Here is a 21,342-nt window from a genome sequence, read left to right on the forward strand (position 1 = left end):
TTCATTCCGTTTTCTCCTGGAGCATACAAGCATCGATGGCAACCATGGATGGAGAATTTCTCCATCCATGGTTTCACGCACTTACTGGTGTTTTGCAGGTCTTACCGAGGGCTTCCTTAAAAAGAGGGTGGGCGAAACACCTTTCATGATTTGTGTTTTGCCCTGGAACGCCATATACGGCTCCTGCTGAACTTTCCGGAAAAATGGGTAAGCCAACCACGGCCGACCCTGCCCACGTTCCGAGCTCTTACGCCAGTGCAACATGCATCCTACAGAAGCGAATCAGGTTCACACGTGATTAGCGGCCTACATTTACAGTCACATGACAATAGCACAGTGGTAGCATGTTCTCCATACGCACAGGGGCCGTGCTACGGGTGATATCCTGACAAGTAACTGAAAGGCACAACCGAATGTCTTTTTGTCGAGTGCATTTAACACAATGATACTTGGTGAACGTGTGTTTTTGCCGCCATTTCAATCAGGCGGAATACTGAAATTCCTAAGACAACTTGTCCACAGGGCATTTTTAAAATAACTTTCAACCGTTCAGCTCAATTCACATTTCAACAGAAGGAAGTCGGCAATTGCACCACCCGAAGAATTCACGTTCGCCTAGCTGCATTTTGTCTAATTCACATTTTGGCGAAAGACATTCAGCTGATTAATTATCTGGTGATTTTCAATTTGTCGAGTTGCCGATCATCAGATTCGTATTTCGGCGAAAAGGCATTCGGTTATTTTCATTCTCCTAATTGTCATTCGCCTATAGCCCGTTTCGGAATATTGGTTTTTATCTATTTGACAATTTAGTCGTTGGCTTATTAACATTTTGGTCCGTTTGTATTTCTACAATTTGCACGTCGTCAAAGACGTGCCACCAACATGCTTTTCACGTTTTGACCGTTCGCCTTTTTAACATGGCGGCAAAAAGACAGGGTGAAATGCATTCTAGTTATTCACATTCGGTGAAAAAGCATCAGGTGTACATCAATTGGCCACTTGTCTTGGTACGCCATCGGCTGACGATTGGGGATGGGACGGCGAGCTGTGGGCATAGAGAATATTTAGATCCAATGCTTCCGTACATTGGACGTAAATCATACAATTTGCCGCAACATTAAATATCAAAATTGTATAGGAGCTAGCGTCACTCGGTGGCGCCGCCCCTCGCTGAGATGAGGACGAAAATCGTCAGAGCGACGAGAGAGCGCAGCACCGAAGGACTGTTTCCAAACGTGATAACCGCTGCCTTTGCCCACGGCCGAGCATGCGTCCAGACACCAGGCTATGAAATCGATTAAATCGAAGGGCCCTTTACCATTGATAATGCCTTCCGCCACGCAGCGGAATCGTCAGGTTCACCCATGCACGTGAACGTCAAGAGACGCTTAAGCGACCGCTCCGTCGGCGATCGACATGATCGCGCCCCTAGCGATTTGGCCCCCTCACGGTCCTCGCCTGCGCTGACGCCGTATTATCACGCGATCACACGTGGGTGGCACGCTGCTGATTCACATCTTCAAAAGTCGCGTGGCTTCCTGAGGCACAGCGAAGCACTCGACCTTGACCTTCGATGCCGCGTGTCCACCGGTCGTCGACACCGGTCTCGCGACGCGGGCTGTCGCTGAGTGGTTCAGTCTGTGACGTCACACTATCAGCTGTGATGCGATCTGTTTACGTGCGCCATTGTAGCGCGCGCCGCAGCTCCTCTCGCGTCCTTGACGCGGGTCCCATAGCCGCAGCTGCGGGCAGAGTTTGCGGTGGGGCACCAACGAGGGTCTGGGAGGGTGCAGGGGCGGCGAAGTTTCGAGCGATGTGCCTGTATCTTCATTCTGGCAAGCTATAATGCACTGTAACGGCAGGCACAGGTCTGAGGTGAGGACTTCTTTGCGGAGCAGCGGTGGCGACAATCGATAGCCTTTGTTATGATCGCCAGCCGCCCGCTGTCAATGTGTTTTCAATCAGCTGATCTGCACAGTAACCTGAGGAAAATGAATGATGCAGTGTGGCTCCCCACCAGATGTTCTGAAAGTCACACACTCATGATAAAAAGGCTGTTGGGGCACCATTCCTGTTTTGTGTCTTTGTCTTCAAGCTCAGAGGACATATCTCCTGAGCCTGTTTGTCAGCTCTTTGTCCTCCAGATGTGACCCATGAATGACTTATTGTCATGCTTTGTGACAAACAGCATAGCTCAGCATATCTAATGCATGCCTAACTATGGTAACATTGATATTCAATGAATGATGTGTAAGTATTGTATAGATGGGATCTAACTTGTACAGATATGTTAGACAAAATTTTTCATGTGCTCATCTGTCTTGTGAAATATGGAGGCCTCCAACCAGTTTTGACATGGCTATAGCCAAATGAATTTGATAGGAGAATGGTTGTCACTCCTGGTTTATTTGTTCTGAACTAATGAAATGTGAAATGCAAACACTGCCAATTTTGCTGTTTATGCAAGTAGAATAAATGGGGATTTAGTTTGTTGAGAACCCATGTCACCAGTATGATTATCTCTAAGCCAGAACTGGCATTGTCGGCATAAAGCAGTAGCTGTGACAAGTTACAGGCACTGAGTTGATGGTTGTATTACTATGTGATATGTTTTTGACATGTTCTTTGCTAGGAATAGCATAATGGGCTTTCTTAAGGATATTGATTACATGTATTTCTCTGGTACTTGAGGGTCCATTTTATGTCTGCTCTTAACTGGCTCACACCTGAAGCATAGCTTGTTAACATGCTCTTTTCTGGAGGCATTTGCTTGGCACATAGGATCAATGTTTCTACACCCAGTCTACATTCCATTTAAACCAAATATCCCCAGAGCTCTTCATCAGGTGTCCTAAAACAGGATGTGTCCAGCAAATGTTATGAACATTTCAGGGATCTCACAATATAAAAGCACATCTGTTTTTGCTAGGGCATAGCCATATGTGCAATATATTAAAACATTGGGACTTGCTGTTAGTTATTATTATTGCATCTTGGTGTCTGTAATGGTTCATAAGCACTGGAAATATTTAGAGTGATCATACAATTTCCTGAGGTCTGGGGTAAAAAGCATTGAAAGATAAGCATGTTATTGTTGTAGTTACCTTTAATTGCACACAAACAAGAAAATTCATAGCAAGGTTAAGCTCCAAGATTAAGCAATCAGATATCTTGTTCAACTTACTAGACCAACCTTACCACACTTGGTTGTGACATACCTGCTTGCTAGCAAACAAGTGTAAGAACATAATTTTTCATGTATTGAATCAGGTGTGAAGCAAGAGCTAAGATAGAGTTTGTTTGGGTAGAATGACAAGTGACATCAGGTTTTCAAGTATTATGTTCCTGAGTCCAAGCCCAGCAAGGTGTTGAGGCCTATGACTCCATCCTTGAGTCTTGGTCCCAGGAGATTTAGATAGTGCTCAAATCCCAAAGGCTTGAGCCTGAGTCCATTAGCTGCATGTGTTGCCTAGCAAGTGGTGGTCTGTCCAAAAGATTGGATGGGAGTTCAAGTCATGATGTCTGTAATCAGAATTAAGTCCAAAGTCTGCCCTTTGCACACTACAGTGAGTCCAGATCAGCATCCTGAATCCTAGAACCTTCAGTCTGAATCTGAGTCCATTGTCTTCTTGGTGCATGAGTTTGGGGCAAAAGAGACTGAGTCATTGTCCAAACCTTAATCATGAGGTTATCCCAGCATTGCTTGGTGCAGATGGTCCCATGGGAGATCACCAGGAACAGCAGTTGCCCCATCTCAACATTGTAACAAGGTGTAAACCAAACCCAGCTCAATGTAACCTCAGAAACCTGTTACCAAGTGAGCATCTGAACCTTAAGCATTACATGGGCTGATGGATTTACCACTGGTCACCCACACTTCATGAAAACTAACAGACTCAAGGGCCTCAAACTAAACTAAGTAAACCAACTAAAATGGAGGTAAAATTAACTCAGGTTAACCAAATAAGGTGAAGGTCAAACTATCATAATCACCATTAACCAAGCCCAGCCAAACTCAGGTGAGTCAATAGTGACTGTGTGACTGCCATGGTGCTGCTACACCATGATGGCCAAACTACCCAAAATCACCAAATAGGATGGTAGACTTGTAGTCCATTGTCCCTCACAGGCATGCTGGCAGGATGGCAACTGATCCGAGGATGAAAACCTGGCACAGAGAAGCTTAGATGTAGTGTTGTTTGATGCAAAAAGTACTTCTCCACCATGGAAAGGTTTCATTTTTTGTTCAGTTAGGTTGGGGCTCTAGCCCCTCCCCTGCACACTTTGAAAAGAAGGTGGATCAAATCTGGGGAGAAACTAGTTTGTTTGGTATAATTTGGACATAGGTTGTGCCATTTTCTACTGCTCAGCCCCCCCCCCCCCACACACACAAAAAACAACTCATTTTGCGAAACTACGCCCAGGCCTCCACGATCGCGTTTGGTGAAAGAATCGCACTTTCCGCAAAAGTCTTGAGCCTTTTGTCACACGAGGTTCATATGAGTATAGTAGGTTATAAGAGCGATGAAATGGATTAACTAATGGATTTGACACCAACTTTTGGTGATATCACAAGGAAAGAGAAATGTGTGGAACTCATCTCGACTGAAGATTTACTCGGGAGGCAGTACTGTTACGGCGGCAGAGAATTTTGGAATGGGCTCATTTTACACGACAATCAAGATTAACAACTTGAAAGCCATTAGGATTCATTTTGCTGGTTGGGTCCAGAAGATGTCCAGAAAATACGTGAAGGACCCTGAAAATGTTCGTAATGGGACTTTTGGACTTTGACAGCCCAAAATGTTTCACTACAAGATGCTGTAATTCTCAAGACCAGGTCCTTGGTGACACTCCTAGAGCGGCTTCGAGAGCGGAGCCTTCTGTGCTCCTCCCCCGGCACAATATCAGGCAGGAATGCCAACAAAAACGGCGGAGGCAACTGACAAGCCGCTCAAGCGGGCTGCGTTCACAAGCCCCGAGGAAGACAGCAGCTGCTCTGATATGTGTGCACCTAGGCGTCCTTGGTGACGTCGGGGTCGCGCCATTCAGTTCAGACTGCAGACGGAGATGAAGATTGCGTCCTGCTCCCCTCGAGAGGAGCCTCTGACGGCCCCGCGGATGAGAAAACACCGGATGGCATGCGCCGATGAGCGCGCCGCCTCGGGTCCTCAGACCTGTGGGAGAAGCGGGTGTGATCGGAGGAGTCCATGGCGGAGGAGGAGATCGGAGGAGTCCATGGCATCACGCGCCACACGGGGCAGGTCCGGCGCCCACTCGCTGAACAGTCCGCGCCACACAGGCATGCTTGGAAAAATCCTAACCTCTTGGAGCCTAACACAAGAAAAAAAATCCGGAAACAAAAGGCCTATGAAGATCCTTCCAAACTGCCGAACTGTCTGGTAGCTTAGGGCTGCCCCGCCGGGTAGGCAAACTGAAATTTATTTATCTTCAACATCTGAATTTTTCGTTATGTGCTGCAGGACTAGTTTCCAGCTAGCCAGCAAGCCGACGATCAATGGACTAACCCGCAGATGGTGGCTAGCCGGCTGTGGGAGGTTGGAGGGATGTTGAGAAATGAATGCGCGTTGATTCAAGCCGTGGATCAGGGATAGTTTACCATTCAGCCGCGATACAAATGTCTACAGGTGCTAAATGATTGCATAGGTATTCTGTCAGTCATAAACTTGTGCGTAATCAAAGCACTGACACATAACCTTTAACCTCATCGTAAAATCGCTAGACACAGCGTAGAAAATTTTTCGGATTGTCGAAAAGACAGTAAAATCATGGCAAACCAACCGGTTTATGCCCTCCCCCCCCCCCTCATTAGCCCGATCAGCAACAGGTGACAAGGTCGGTTAGCCGCCGGTGCTGGATCGGCCAGCCACCAGTGCCGGATCGGCTAGTCAACAGTGCCGGATCGACTAGCCGCCAGTGCCGGATCGGCTAGCCACCAGTGCCGGATGGGCTAGCCACCAGTGCCGGATCGGCTAGCCACCAGTGCCGGATCGGCTAGCCACCAGTGCCGGACCGGCTAGCCACTAGTGCCGGATCGGCTAGCCACCAGTGCCGGATCGGCAGGCAGTCAACCCGGAAACCGGCTAGCCGCGACCAACCTTATTCACATATTAAATCTGGATCGATGCAGGAAGTGCAGATTTACTGCCAGGGGTTGACATAAGATCGTCCGATTCCGATGCTGCCCCACGACCTTGACAACATCCATCTGTTTTCGATTTATCTTGGCCCTTCCAGATGAACTGTCATCCACACCATTTTGGACCGATATTGAACGGGCGTGACTGGACTACAGGACTACAGTCGTTGTTTGCAGACAGATGGTTGGATTGAGGCAGCTCTGCCAGCCTGGCGAAGTTCATCTGATTTAGAATGAGATGTGGAATGCCTTTTATCTGTCAGGTCGGGTAGCTATGGGATAAACATCATCAAACATGGAACAGTTTGGCGGACTAGAAGCCTGAGGAGTTGTTTCTTAGACCACATGGACAGTTCTCGATATTCCTGCATTGCGGCGCCGTCTATAATCACGCGGTCACGGGCGGGGTGCCACCAGAACTCATAGTGGGTGGGCTGAGTTCAGCGAGAACGGATCACGCTTTTTATTACTTTCGGGTCCTAGGGGGGCGGGGGTGCTCCCCCCCCCCCCTGGGCTGGACCTGTGGTCGCATAAGACTCCCGTGTTGCTATGCTAGAGTCTGAACTGAAATTAGGTATGTTTTCAATTCCCGTCCTCTGCTGTAGGGTGAGTGACAAAACAGGAGTCGCTGTGCGGAAGAGCGTGAAGCGATTAGCGCAGATTTGGTATTTTCATACAGTATATCCTAATATCAGGTGGAAGGTGTCCTCAGGCGAATGTTTCATAGCGTTGAAGTGTGTGGGGATGACCTGGGGAGTGGCACTGCGCGTGTCATATCGCCGGAGTGGTCATAAAGGTCGGAAACATATATTGAGTAGTGTGTGAATAGCCCTTTACTGGCAGAGGCCACTATGAGGTCCTATTGTTGCAGACGGCAGTTTTGCTGTGCAAAGAAAACGTTTATCAGTGAGCCGCCTTTTACAGGCGGTGTGGTAACACACGTGCTTGGTATGGCCACGCAAATGATACGCAAGCGTAAACAAATTAAGTCCGTCGTCGTGAGAACCCATACGAGTTTGAGCATAAATTCGCTGGGTTATGCTCCTTTCACGAGCTTAGTAAGTGGAGGTGCATCGATGCTGTGGGTCCCCCGCGAGTTTGCGCGTGGCGCTACTGAAGAATTGTCTCGCTCTGGGCATACTGAAGCCTGCCACTTTCAGTCGATGAGGTGCATGGTCTGGAATAGTTATAGTATGTGATCTGGAAGAAGTATTCGATTTGGATGATCTTGGGCTTTCAAGCGTAAATGTATGATCTGGAAGTGGTTCAGTTCAGACCCATTTTGTCGTCACATCGGTCCATTCGATACAGCACCTAATACCCTGCTCTTAGTGGCAACAGGTTTCTGTGGAGCTTCACTGAAGCAACGCCTTCAAATAGCAACGATAGACATTCACTGTCCATGGGGTATAGGCTGTGTCTAATGACCCATTGTCGATGTCGGCAAGCATGGCCATCTGGGCGAAGGAAGCTATAGCTGGATGATTGGGAATCTAGCTCGTTGCCAAGATACTGTGTCCCAAGACTGGCAACCGACCTTTTGCTTGTTTTTGCTTGATGCTATCGGGGCTTATGACGTTGATAATCCTAACAGTCACATACATAATAATGGAGATATTGGGCGATGATATCCAGGTCGTGTCGCTCCCAGCTAAGGCTGAAGAGCATTTACCTTAAGTATTTGTCAAAGCGGTGAATCAGTGCTTTGATCAAGAGGTTCTGCTCACCGGTCATACCTCCTGTATTGGGCACGTTCTTCTTCGTGTGTTTCACACTGTTGCCGCACAAGCTGCTGTTGCACAAGGTCGCTTGATGGATATGTCGATGTGATGTGCATGCCCAGAACACTTAACCCTATTTGGTCGTACAGTGGGTAGGATATGGCAAACCAACAAGCGCCAGTGCTGACGGCCTGTTTTGTACTTCCTTCGTCTGCCTTGCACTGTTCTGTAAGTCTGTTTCTTTGCGTGCAGCCTGCCCGAATCTTTCAAGAGGACGAGGCGCTCATCAACAAGAAATTGCCCAAGGAAGTTCTGATCAGGTAGGAGCTAGTGATCTTAGTAGTTGGACGATTATAATAGCAGGGGATACGGCTATGAGGAAAGCCCTGTTCATTAGGCGATGCCTGCTGACCATTGGGATGTTGCTTGCTAGCTTTTGCCGTTGTAGATTCATTAGGCTGTTTATCAAAGTGTTTTGGTTACGTGGATTTCACGACAATAAAGCAGCCAGCAACAGAGGACAAACTGATGCACGATTTCGAAACTGCTTGACCTTTGAGTACATTTCTAATTCGATTTTTTCAAGCATTTAGAAGCGGTCGTTTTTGGAGGGTGACCTGTTTCGCTCCTCATTTCCAGAGTATTCTCTTTCCTGGACATCGTTTCGCTGTGTCGCTGCGCTCAAGTCTGCAAGTACTGGAACATCCTCGCTCTCGATGGCAGCAACTGGAAGCGCATTGATCTGTTCTCCTTCCAGGTCGATGTGCAGGTATGCGCCGCCGGCGCCCGTTGGCTTCGCTTTTCCGCGTACCGTCGGTGCGTTTGATTGGCACATGTCATTCCTTGCGCAAGCCATTTACGGAAGGATTGAGACGAGGTATCACTATCACAGATGGAGTGGTTGTCCAGACCACCGTTTTCGTCTGGTGTGTTAGTTACACTAACTTTCTAACACACCAGGCGAGGACGATAACCGGAGCGATGGTGCCGTCCGTGATATAATTTCATAATTTCATGGAGTGGGTGCTTCAGCCCGAGTGTGCAGTTTGTCGGATTGGCGATGCTTGTCTGCATTCAACGTGTGTTCGTGCTCCGGACTTCGTGAGGAAATGTTTGGTCCGGGGATTTCGAGGGTGTGGCTAACACATTCCTGCTGCCGTATTTGTAATTAGCGGAGAACCGCTGTGCTGTGTTTTAAGTCCGGACCTGTTTCATTGGATGGATGTCTGGGATCAGAGCTCACGCTAAGCATTGCAAGGTTTGGTGCGCCAAGCATGACCCTCCTTTCCGGTCGTGAAGGCCCAGTTCAACGGCGGATCTTTGCGACGAGTGTCCAGCGTGCTACTGTAGCCTGCACGGGCCGCGCCGTCCCTGACCTCATCTGACCTTCAGTGGCCGCTGCCACAGGTCGTATGCCATCACATTCACGGCCTATTAGCGAGCGCCGCCCCGCACCCGGGGGTGGGCTCGGACACAGATGCTCTGACCAACTGAGTTCAGTGGTAGGCAAAGCACCCGCTTGCAATCTGTCCAGGGGTATACCAATCGCAAACCGTCGCCGATTTCGTGGTGTTACCGACCGGAGTCGCTCGATAACGGCCGTCGGTGCCAGGGTGCTGTCGTCGAGAACATCAGCCGCCGCTCCGGGGGCTTCCTGAAGGCGCTCAGTCTCAAGGGATGCCAGTGGGTCACCGACCCGGCCCTCAGGACCTTCGCGCAGCAGTGCAACAACATAGAGGACCTCAACCTGCAGGACTGCCGCCGCATTACAGACAGGTGGGACGACGGCGGCGCCGTGTGGAGGACAGGGCCTGTGATCCGACCCGCTGGCCTGTCCAGCCCGTCTGCATTGGGACCGAAGGCAACATAGCCCTGCAGGTCAGGGCTGACGACGCTGGGTCGGGCTAGGTCAGCCCGCATGGTGCCCGCAGGACACAGGTCCTCATATGCGTGCTGTTCGAAACGCGTTTCTTTAAGTGCGGCAGAACGGCAAGAACCGACGACTGGAAAGAAGATCAGCAATCGTTATTCAAATCGTAAACATCACTTTGTAGAAAAATACTGGCATTGCGCACGGCAGCACAAGTCAAAAGGACACCATCCTGTCAAGCTCCGCTATGATCGATTGATCGCTTGCGCAGTCAAAGCATTACGTATGTTCACTGAGCTTTGTCCGGTCCTGATCTGGGGTCGCCTCCCGACGCTCGGGGCGGATGTAGCGAGGCACCGCCTCGTTATTTCGGCGCGGGACCGTCAACCAGCACATACTCAAACGAAATTGATTTCTCCGGCAAGTAGTAACCATGGAATGATTAATGACGTCAAAGGTCACTCAAACAACGTTAAGTATCGCCAAATCCTTGACATGGGTCAGGGCCCTATGCTATTTTTTTCCAGATGTGCTCGAGAAATTATTTGGTTTGTTTCATAAAAGTTGGCCCGTTATGATCCCTGACGGCGACCTAGCACACCTGATGACATCAGACGAGATGCGGACCTGTGACCTGGTGTGACTGAGCCTCTCCGACATACGTCGAACCAGCCGATGAAGGCTTTCTAAAACAACTCTAAATCAGAAAAGTAATAGCAGATTAACGCACGCGGAGGCGACAATGGCCATGCGCGCCCTTGCTGATGATACCATGAAAGCCTGGTGACCTGACCCTACATAACAGATCTGTTCCGTTCAGTATGTGTAGAGTTGGTTCGCTGGCACATGCTGACAAGCTGTATATCTGCCGTGCACAGTTGCGAAGCTGGCTTCGGAGCTCGGAAGCTCACTTTTACTGCCTTTTCCAGGTGGTCGCTAGTTAAAGACGAAGCGTTTACAGACTGGACGTTAAAATGAAATGCATGAGGAGTGACTGCACTATGTTCATTGTACAATTTGCAAGCCCCATATTGGTTCAACAGGCAGTCCGCGTGCCTCGTGTATTTAGGTCATGTGTGTGGCTCACTGTTATGAACAAACTAAGCTGTGCTGTATGGTGGCGGCACGGCGCTGTTAACCGACGCCCTGTGTTGTGCCCACAGCACCTGTCACAGCCTGTCTCTGCACTGTCCAAACCTGTACACGCTGGACCTGAAGTCGACCAATGTCGGCGACTTGTCGCTCAAGTACCTCTCGGAGGGGTGCCCCAACCTGCACCGCATCAATATCTCGTGGTGCGGCGATATCACCGAGAACGGTCAGTCGGGCGGCGCCCCGCCGACGGCGAGCGGCCCCGCCGATGGCGAGCGGCCCGCCGCTGACGAGCGGCCAGCCGCTGACGAGCGGCCCCACCGATGGCGAGCGGCCCCGCCGACGGCGAGCGGCCCGCCGCTGACGAGCGGCCCCGCCGATGCCGAGCGGCCCCGCCGATGGCGAGCGGCCCCGCCGACGGCGAGCGGCCCCGCCGACGGCGAGCGGCCCGCCGCTGACGAGCGGCCCCGCCGATGCCGAGCGGCCCCGCCGATGGCGAGCGGCCCCGTCGCAGACCAAGTCTTGCCGGCGTGCGGTGGACGCTGACGGCGGACGGTGACGCAGCGATGACACAGCTACAGGACCGCGACAGGGGATGGTGGGGGCGCATGTGACGGAGAGTGACGCAGTGATGACACAGCTACAGGACCGCGACAGGGGATGGTGGGGGCGCGTGGGATGGAGAGTGCTTTTTGCTGGGGTGCCCTTACCGTCGTTTGTTTTGCATGTGCGTGTGACGTATTGGCCGTTGTAACTGCGTAGACACGTCTCGCCATGCAGTTCTTTAACCATTAAGAGATCAAGCATAGAGCAGCTCGCGGATGCTAAATTGGGACGCAAGGTCAACAATTGTTCCTCAGGGTTGTAGTCGGCGTCAAGCTCGGAAACCAGAAAACACAATTAGAAGCCTTCAAAGTTTTAGCGAAGGGATTCTCTAACGAACGCAGTGTAATAGGATCTTCCTACGAGCTTGCTCAAAAGGGCCTTCCAGGCTGAATCCGGGACGGGACGCGATCGAGCTCCGAAGAGGTCCGCTACCCGAACATACGCCAATGTTCCCGGTTGTCCTCAGTTGCCACTCTGCATGCATTGTTGTCCCAAACAGCGAGCTACCTTGTCAACGCTGGCACGCCAGGTGTCTTACGTGGCTCGGAGGTCATTAAACGGAAAGCAATCCCATGTTGGCATAATCCGGCGGGCGGCGCCGGCGCATCAGCGCGGTGCGTCGCGGATGACGAGCTGCGGCTTGTGAGGCCGCCCGCTGCTCCCGGTTAGCGGCCAATGAAGTGCACCTCCCAGATGACGAGCTGCGGCTTGTGAGGCCGCCCGCTGCTCCCGGTTAGCGGCCAATGAAGTGCACCTCCCGGATGACGAGCTGCAGCTTGTGAGGCCGCCCGCTGCTCCCGGTCAGCGGCCAATGAAGTGCACCTCCCGGATGCTGATCGTTCCAAGTCATGTCACCGGCGCAGGCGTGATGAAACGTTATGCGCTGAACTCACTAACCTTCTTTGCTTTATGTAGCCACCTGCCGTTATATGGATATCTCAGGAGGGCAGCCGTGTACACGTGGTATAGGGATGTGTGGCGTATTTGGATGTCGGCGTATTTGAATGTGGATAACCGGGCTGGCTGTTTCAGGTCAAACAGAAATCTGCTAGGGATAGTTGTATAAGTGTCCATAAGTCCCTTGAGCATCTGAGTGAGGGGAATCAGGACTCGCACGCCACATCTCTGAACATAATAGCGGCGGTGGCCGGTCATTTCGAGTGCAGAGGTGTGCACGGCCACCTGTTATGATGCATGTGGGACCATTTGAATGTGCGTCTGTCGGCGTGCCTGCGAGGCCGGCAGCTGGTCCTGCCGTGCTGAGTCGAGCCGACCTGCCGCAGGCGTGGAGGCCCTGGCGCGGGGCTGTCCGAAGCTGTCGCACTTCATCGCCAAGGGCTGCGACCAGATCAACGACGCTTCCGTGCTGCAGCTGGCCCGCTACTGTCCCGACCTGGAGGTGGTCAACCTGGAGCGGTGTGATGTAAGTGGGCCCCGGCTGGCTGGAGAGGACGGAGTGACGCTGCTCGCGGCTGGCTGGAGCGGACGGAGTGACGCTGCTCGCGGCTGGCTGGAGCGGACGGAGTGACGCTGCTCGCGGCCGGCTGGAGCGGACGGAGTGACGCTGCTCGCGGCTGGCTGGAGCGGACGGAGTGACGCTGCTCGCGGCTGGCTGGAGCGGACGGAGTGACGCTGCTCGCGGCTGGCTGGAGCGGACGGAGTGACGCGGTTCACGGTCCGCTCCAGGCATCGCGGCCAAATCGAGTGGCGGCGTTCGTGCTGGGGTTATCCCGGTGTCAAGGACGAACAGGCGCTCGTCAAGGGCGGCTCCGTTTTCGATACTGGGCGTGGGATTGAATTAGCGAAAATAGTTGAAGGCTTGACAAAATCTCTCATATTTCCTCAGACGTGTAACAATGTAGAAAATATAGAAACGGTACTCCTTGTGCCCTAAACGACTTGATTTCCGTCGGTTTTTAATTTTACTCACCCAGCTTACTGAATTGATATATGTCCAAAAAGTCACAACGGCCGGTTGCTGCTGCCTGAAGTCGCCCCCCCCCCCCTTTACCGGCGCGGTTCTGACACCTACGCCGCCTGCCGCAGCCTGCTTCGAAGCCCGTGCCTCTGCGCGCCTGACGCCCCTCCCCCTCTCCCGCGGCCGGCAGAGCATCACGGACCAGTCCGTGACGGCCATCGCCGAGAGCTGCCCGCAGCTGCACTACGTCTGCCTGTCCAACTGTCCGGCGCTGCGCGACGTCTCGCTGCTGCGGCTCGCCTCGCACTGTCCGCGCCTCGTCACCGTCGAGGTGGCCGGCTGCGCCAACTTCACCGACGCCGGCTTCCAGGCGCTCGCCAGGGTCAGTCACGCCGCCGCGCCGGCGCCCGCAACACCCCGGCTGGCTTGAGCCCGCGCGCGCGCGCCGGGAGATCGTCGGCAGCCGGGGACCGCGGGCGGCTGCGGTGTTTGTCCTCCGGGTCGTCACCGCGGCGTTGCCCGCCTGGCGTGGCCGGCTCGGCGCCTGGGAACGTCTGTGGAGGCGGCCATCTCGACGGGAAAGACGGAGGCGGGGCCCCCGGGACTGGAGCAATTCTAGATCCATCGAAATTCCAACATCGTAGTGTTAACGCAGTCTAATGTGAAGTGGATTCTTCCGAAATTGACTCGTCCTGGTATGGCGCCAGGCTGCGCGCTGGTCGATATGCCGGCGACAGCACGATCAACGAAAAAGTCGCCGCTGGACTCCGGTCTCCGCCGAAGCAAAGCCGGTCACAAGTTCTTCTGTGGCCCGTGACTCGTCTCGGGCCTGGTCGATGCTGCCCGGTGTGCCGCCCCCCCCCCCCCCGCCCCTGCTGACCGTCGGCCTCGGGGTAGCTCGGAGAGAGAGAGAGAGAGAGAGAGAGAGAGAGAGAGAGAGAGAGAGAGAGAGAGAGAGGGGAGAGAGGAGAGAGGGAGAGAGAGGGAGAGAGAGAGAGAGAGAGAGAGAGAGAGAGAGAGAGAGAGGAGAGGGAGAGGGGAGAGGGAGAGGGAGAGGAGAGGGAGAGGGAGAGAGAGAGAGAGAGAGAGAGAGAGACATGGCGCGATACGGCTTCAGCCGGCATCTGAGGCGTCATAAAACACCAGTGACAGCCGCATATGTGTAAACGTATATAATTATGATAGCCGTATATTCTAATTATAAAATATAAATGATTATAATAGGTAGCCGCCACCGCGGGTGGTCCGTTACGGGCAGTGATTAGCGGGGGCACACCCGTGACCGGCATCGCCTGGTGCAATGTTCGAGCGGTCCTCTGTGCGCGAGTTTACCCACGATCGCTGCGCGGCCGATGCCGACGCCACGCCGGCTGACGGCGTCTCCCGCCGGCAGAACTGCCACTTCCTAGAGAAGATGGACCTCGAGGACTGCGTGGCCATCACGGACGTGACGCTGTCGGCGCTGGCGCAGAACTGCCCGCGGCTCGAGACGCTGGTCAGTCGGCGCCGCCCGAGCGACCGCGGTCCAGGCCGCTCCCTGCATGCGGGCTGCTCGCCGCAGGCTTACGGCGTTTTTGTTGCCCTCGCTGTCCGTTGGGTTTTTGTCGCCGTCCGGACACGAATGATGGCGTGGCGGCTGACCCCGATAACGCCAGATGGCGTTATGTCGTCGATGTTCGTGTCTTGTCACCCGTACGCCTCTGATGCCGTCTCGCACACACCGGTGTCTCACGCGGCTGGGCACGTCCGCGGTGGTCTGCTCCTGCCGGCGCCGCCGCTCGATGCGGCTGTCTTCGCTGGCGGTGTCTCGGCCCGCCGCGTGTCACACTCGGCCACCCGCGCCAAGGCGGCACCGAGCGTGACCCCTTTTGCGGCGTGCCTGACGGCAGCCTGACGTCGGCGCGCCCTCCCGTCCCGGCAGACGCTGTCTCACTGCGAGCTGATCACGGACGAGGGCATCCGGCAGCTGGGCACGGGGCCGTGCTCCACCGAGCATCTGGCCGTGCTCGAACTCGACAATTGTCCGCTCATCACCGACCAAAGCCTGGAACACCTGCAGGCCTGCCACAACCTGCAGCGCATCGGCCTCTACGACTGTCAGCTCATCACGCGCAACGGCATCAAACGGCTCCGGGTGAGGCGGCGCGCCGGCTCCGGGCGGCCCGGGTGGAGGGCAGCTCTGGGTGGCCGGGCGGCGGCAGCTCTGAGAGATCCAGGCGGCGGCCGCTCCGGGAGACACTGGCGGCGGCAGCCCCGGGAGACCCGGACGGCGGCAGCTCCGGGAGACCCGGACGGCGGCAGCCCCGGGAGACCCGGACGGCGGCAGCCCTGGGAGGCTCTGGCGGCGGCAGCCCCGGGAGACCCGGACGGCGGCAGCCCCGGGAGACACTGGCGGCGGCAGCCTCGAGAGACCCGGACGGCGGCAGCCCTGGGAGGCTCTGGCGGCGGCAGCCCCGGGAGACCCGGGCGGCGGCAGCTCCGGGAGACCCGGGCGGCGGCAGCTCCGGGAGACCCGGGCGGCGGCAGCCCTGGGAGACCCGGGCGGCGGCAGCCCTGGGAGACCCGGGCGGCGGCAGCTCCGGGAGACCCGGGCGGCGGCAGCTCCGGGAGACCCGGGCGGCGGCAGCTCCGGGAGACCCGGGCGGCGGCAGCCCTGGGAGACCCGTGGGGGCCGGCAGCCCCGGGAAGACCCGGGCGGCGGCAGCCCTGGGGGGAGACCCGGGCGGCGGCAGCCCTGGGAGACCCGGGCGGGCGGCCAGCCCTGGGAGACCGCGGCGGGCGGCAGCGCTCCGGGAGACCCGGGCGGCGGCAGCTCCGGGAGACCCGGGCGGCGGCAGCTCCGGGAGACCCGGGCGGCGGCAGCCCTGGGAGACCCGGGCGGCGGCAGCCCTGGGAGGCTCTGGCGGCGGCAGCCCCGGGAGACCCGGGCGGCGGCAGCTCCGGGAGACCCGGGCGGCGGCAGCCCCGGGAGACCCGGGCGGCAGCAACTCCTGTAGGCCCTTATGGACGGCAGCTCTGTATGGCCGGGCGGCAGTAGCTCTGGGGGACCCAGATGCACAGCAGCTTCTGTAGGCCCAGGTAGACGGCAGCTCTGGGAGATCCGGGTGGACGGCAGCTCTGAGTGGCCGGGTGGACGGAGCTTTGGGAGACCCGGGTGGACGGCAGCTCTGGGTGGCGGGGTGGACGGCAGCTCCCGTTAGCTAATCGAACGGGGATCTTGGGTGGCTGAGTGGACGGGGGCTCTGGACCGGGGCACCAAATCATGGGAAGGTAGTATCCATTTTTGATGTTTTCAGAAAGTGTGTGGGTGGATGGGGCCTCGTAGCGTCGCCTCATAATGCGTCCATAGTGCTAGAATTATTTATCTTTGATCAGAGAAATTAGGTACGTTTTTAACTGAAACTATTGTGCGATACCGGCGATATTTTTGCGGAACAATATGCGCCGTATAATGTTCGGGCCAGCTAAGTGACGACGTGACACGTGCCCCGGCCCGTCGGCCTGGTCTGACCGGCCCCAGCCTCAGCGCCTCTGAACTGACCCGCCCCAGCGCCAGCGCCACTGACCTGATCTGACCCGCCCCAGCCTCAGCGCCTCTGAACTGACCCGCCCCAGCGCCAGCGCCACTGACCTGATCTGACCGGCCCCAGCCTCAGCGCCTCCGAACTGACCCGCCCCAGCGCCAGCGCCACTGACCTGATCTGACCGGCCCCAGCCTCAGCGCCTCCGAACTGACCCGCCCCAGCGCCAGCGCCACTGACCTGATCTGACCGGCTCCAGCCTCAGCGCCTCTGAACTGACCCGCCTCAGCTCCAGCGCCACTGGCCTGATCTGATCGGCCCCAGCCTCAGCGCCTCTGAACTGACCCGCCCAGCGCCAGCGCCACTGACCTGATCTGACCGGCCCCAGCCCCAGCGCCTCTGAACTAACCCGCCCAGCGCCAGCGCCACTGACCTGATCTGACCGGCCCCAGCCTCAGCGCCTCCGAACTGACCCGCCCCAGCGCCAGCGCCACTGGCCTGATCTGACCGCGCCGTCCGCAGAGCCACCTGCCCAACATCAACGTGCACGCGTACTTCGCGCCGCAGACGCCGCCGCCGACGCAGGGCGGCTCCCGACAGCGCTACTGCCGCTGCTGCATCATCTTATGAAACTGGCTCTCTCCGTACTGCGGCTGGCCGACCGGCGGCCGGTACCGCGCCGTGCGCTGGGGCGGCTTCGTGCAGCCGGCGTACCTGCTGCTGGCGCCGGGCCCGCTGGAGGCGGTGCTGCGCGCCGCGCGGCTGCGCGTCTCGTTCGGCCACGACCGGCACGGCCGCTTCCTGCGGCTGACGCGCCGGCGCGCCGCCGTCGCCGACCACTTCCACGCCTACTACGTCTGGCTGCGTAAGCTGGGCGGCCGGCCGGGGCTCGACCAGTACCTGATCCTGCCCATCAGCTACCAGGTGACGTACGGCCACCGAGCGCGGCGCGCGTGCGCCGTGTGCGCCCGGCCACCCGGCTAACGGCCGCCGCCGAGCCGCCGGCGCCGCCGAGGGCACACGTCGTGCGCGTACGCCGTGTGCGCCCGGCCGCCCGGCTAGCGGCCGCCGCCGAGCCGCAGGCGCCGCCGAGGGCACACGTCGCGCGCGTACGCCGTGTGCGCCCGGCTGCCCGGCTAGCGGCCGCCGCCGAGCCGCCGGCGCCGCCGAGGGCACGCGTCGCGCACGGAGCGCGGGACCGGAGGCGGCGCGCCGCTGACGTCCGTGTGGCATGTGAGGCGGAGCGTGGCGTGGTGCGTGCACAGACTCGCAGGTGGCCTCTTCGCACTCTGGCGCGGCCCGCGGACGGCGTGGTGCCGTCTCTGCACAGTTGACGGCGGCGCGGCCGGTGCGCAGCGGACGGCGGCGGCGGCGGCGGCGGCGGCGGCGGCGGCGGCGGCGGCGGATCGGCCGGAGTGCCGCCGGCGCGGACGGGTGCCCCGCCGCGCACTGTCCAGTACGGAGAGAGAGCGAGCGAGCAGGGAGCCTCGGCGTGTACATACGGACAGGGAGAGAGGGTCGGCGCGCTCTGCGGCCGGTGGGTGCGCCTGTTTTGTACGCTGCTGTTGCTGCTGCTGGTGCTGCTGCTGGATGTTGGCTGTGGTGAGACGAGCCCGGATCTTCTGGGAGCCGCGGCGTCGCATGGAGTGCTTCAGAGATAGGTCTGACTGTTACGCTTTGGTGGCATATTACGTGCTTTCACTACGTTTGTTTGCTTTTAATTGCAACTTCGTGTCCTTGAACTATGTATCTTGTGCTACACGCGAGCGAGATTGGATGTTGTGAAACGTTCCGGTGTCAAATGATCTACTCCGCGTATAACGTGTCAACCGTGAGGGCATTTCGCGAGGCAGCTTGCGGGCATTCGTCCCGATTCGGTGTGTCGTTGGCCCCTCCGCCGGTAGATGGCAGTGTGAGCGCCCGTGCGTCCCGTCCCGACGTGAGCGGCCCGCGGCCCGCACCAGGGACCAAGGACGCGCCTGCAGCCTGCGCGCGCCCTGAGGGGCGGCGGCCACGCGCGCCGCCGGCAGCTGACGTGCGCAGCTGGCTCGCCGCTGGACCCGGGTCCCCCCCTCCCATATAAGTGTACTTAACCCGGAGACGGCCGGGGCGCGCGGCGGCCCGCAGCCGCCGCCGCCGCGCCCCGGCCTGCGCTCGCCTGCTCGGTGTCGCCTCTCACATGCAATCATCCATAGCGCGGTCTTTCGGCACGTGCGGCGGGCGCGGGCGCCGCCGCGGCCGTGCGCGGCGGCCCCGCAAGCCGCGGTGTCGGCGCTCACCCAGCGGGGCGCTGCGGTCCCGCCAGTCTGGCGCTCACCCAGCGGGGCGCTGCGGTCCCGCCAGTCTGGCGCCTCGTCCCGGCCGCGCGCCCGCTGTCCCGGACTCGGGTGCTGTCGCTGGCCCCGCCCGCTGCCCTTCGGGCCGGCCGGGGCCGTTCGGACGCGGGGCGGCCGCCGTCCGTGACCACGTGTGCGTGTGCTGTGTGTGCGTCCGTAGACACTTTTATTGTGATATGTATATGGTGACGCGAGTGAGGGCCGAGCTGCCCGGTCCGCCGCGCGGGCGGCCACCCTGTGTCGCTCCCCCGGTAGGCATGGTGATACTCGCTTTCGGATTAGAATCATTTATGATTTGAAATGAATATTGGCAATATGGTGTTTGTGTGGGTTGTCGGTCCTGGCATATCGGACGTGTTTTGCAGCCAGACGGTTGCCGATGGCACGAATGCCGATTTGATGCACAATTTGGGCGTGCGGGGATGTCAGTGCCCAGTCGTGCTGAGTCTGGTCAAGTTCGGTTCCGCTCAGTAATGCGCAGTCCTGCGGCTACTAGTGCCCGGTCGTGCTCAGTCATTCACGCCCAGTCCTGCGGAGTTTCGCTCAGATAGCCACGCCCAACTCTGCTGACTGTAGCAGTCACGTCCAGCCCTGTCCAGTCCCACAGACCGCCCGATTCTGCTGACTGTAGCACGTCCAGTCCCTGTCCAGTCCCAGAGACCGCCCGACTCTGCACACTGCAGCAGTCACGTCCGGCCCTGTCCAGTCCCACAGACCGCCCGACTATGCCGACTGTAGCAGCCACGTCCAACCCTGTCCAGTCCCACAGAACGCCCGACTCTGCACACTGCAGCAGTCACGTCCAGCCCTGTCCAGTCCCACAGACCGCCCGACTATGCCGACTGTAGCAGCCACGTCCAACCCTGTCCAGTCCCACAGACTGCCCGACCCTGCTGGCTGTAGCAGCCACGTCCAACCCTGTCCAGTCCCACAGAACGCCCGACTCTGCACACTGCAGCAGTCACGTCCAGCCCTGTCCAGTCCCAGAGACCGCCCGACTCTGCACACTGTAGCAGCCACGTCCAACCCTGTCCACTCCCACAGACCGCCCGACTATGCCGACTGAAGCAGCCACGTCCAACCCTGTCCAGTCCCACAGAACGCCCGACTCTGCACACTGCAGCAGTCACGTCCAGCCCTGTCCAGTCCCACAGACCGCCCGACTATGCCGACTGTAGCAGCCACGTCCAACCCTGTCCAGTCCCACAGACTGCCCGACCCTGCTGGCTGTAGCAGCCACGTCCAACCCTGTCCAGTCCCACAGAACGCCCGACTCTGCACACTGCAGCAGTCACGTCCAGCCCTGTCCAGTCCCACAGACCGCCCCGACTATGCCGACTGTAGCAGCCACGTCCAACCCTGTCCAGTCCCACAGACTGCCCGACCCTGCTGGCTGTAGCAGCCACGTCCAACCCTGTCCAGTCCCACAGACCGCCCGACTCCGCCGACTGTAGCAGCCACGTCCAACCCTGTCCAGTCTCACAGAACGCCCGACTCTGCACACTGTAGCAGTCACGTCCAACCATGTCCACTCCCAGAGACCGCCCGACTCCGCTGGTTGTAGCAGTCACGCCCAACCCTGTCCAGTCCCACAGAACGCCCGACTCTGCACACTGTAGCAGCCACTTCCAACCCTGTCCACTCCCACAGACCCGCCCCTGCGCTGGCGGGCTGCGCGACTTCGAGTTTATCCCAGCACGGTCGGGAGCATATTTGGCCGGCTGCCAGGCAGCGATCAGTGACGTCACGGGCGGCTAACGGCGCATCTGACGGCCGGTTACGCCACGTTAGAACGCCACTCTGCCTGTCGAGTGAACGCGCCGCCTGCCAGAGGCGAGGACGACGCGAGAACGCCGAATCCCCCCCCCCTCGTTATTAGATTTGTGCCGGTGTAAAATTTAATATCCCTGTCAATACTCAAAATAACGTGCAATTATGGCATGCATACGGTATATATATATATATATATATATATATATATATATATATATATATATATATATATATATATATATACATATAACAGATGCTGTGGGAAAGTCGGAGTAAACATGTAAAATTAAGGAGGGTTAGAAACGAGCTGTGTTTAGTCGTGCAATTAATTTCGAGCGCCTG

The 21,342-nt window shown here is 57.3% G+C and overlaps 1 protein-coding gene across 1 annotated transcript; it reads left to right on the plus strand.

Annotated features, from left to right (window-relative positions):
* Positions 1-1,746: 1,746 nt before the first annotated feature.
* Positions 1,747-17,865, plus strand: LOC119090537 (F-box/LRR-repeat protein 20). The gene is made up of 10 exons (XM_037213353.1): positions 1,747-1,878; positions 8,137-8,204; positions 8,524-8,653; positions 9,497-9,660; positions 10,918-11,072; positions 12,736-12,875; positions 13,561-13,752; positions 14,764-14,865; positions 15,292-15,504; positions 17,414-17,865. Exons 1-10 carry the CDS (start codon positions 1,849-1,851, stop codon positions 17,519-17,521), a joined length of 1,302 nt encoding a protein of 433 aa, XP_037069248.1. The 5' UTR covers positions 1,747-1,848; the 3' UTR covers positions 17,522-17,865.
* The last annotated feature ends 3,477 nt before the right edge of the window (positions 17,866-21,342 follow it).

The sequence above is a fragment of the Pollicipes pollicipes genome, unplaced genomic scaffold, assembly GCF_011947565.3.
Source record: "Pollicipes pollicipes isolate AB1234 unplaced genomic scaffold, Ppol_2.1 Scaffold_3087;HRSCAF=3621_pilon_pilon_pilon, whole genome shotgun sequence".
Classification (NCBI taxonomy): Eukaryota; Metazoa; Arthropoda; class Thecostraca; order Pollicipedomorpha; family Pollicipedidae; genus Pollicipes; species Pollicipes pollicipes.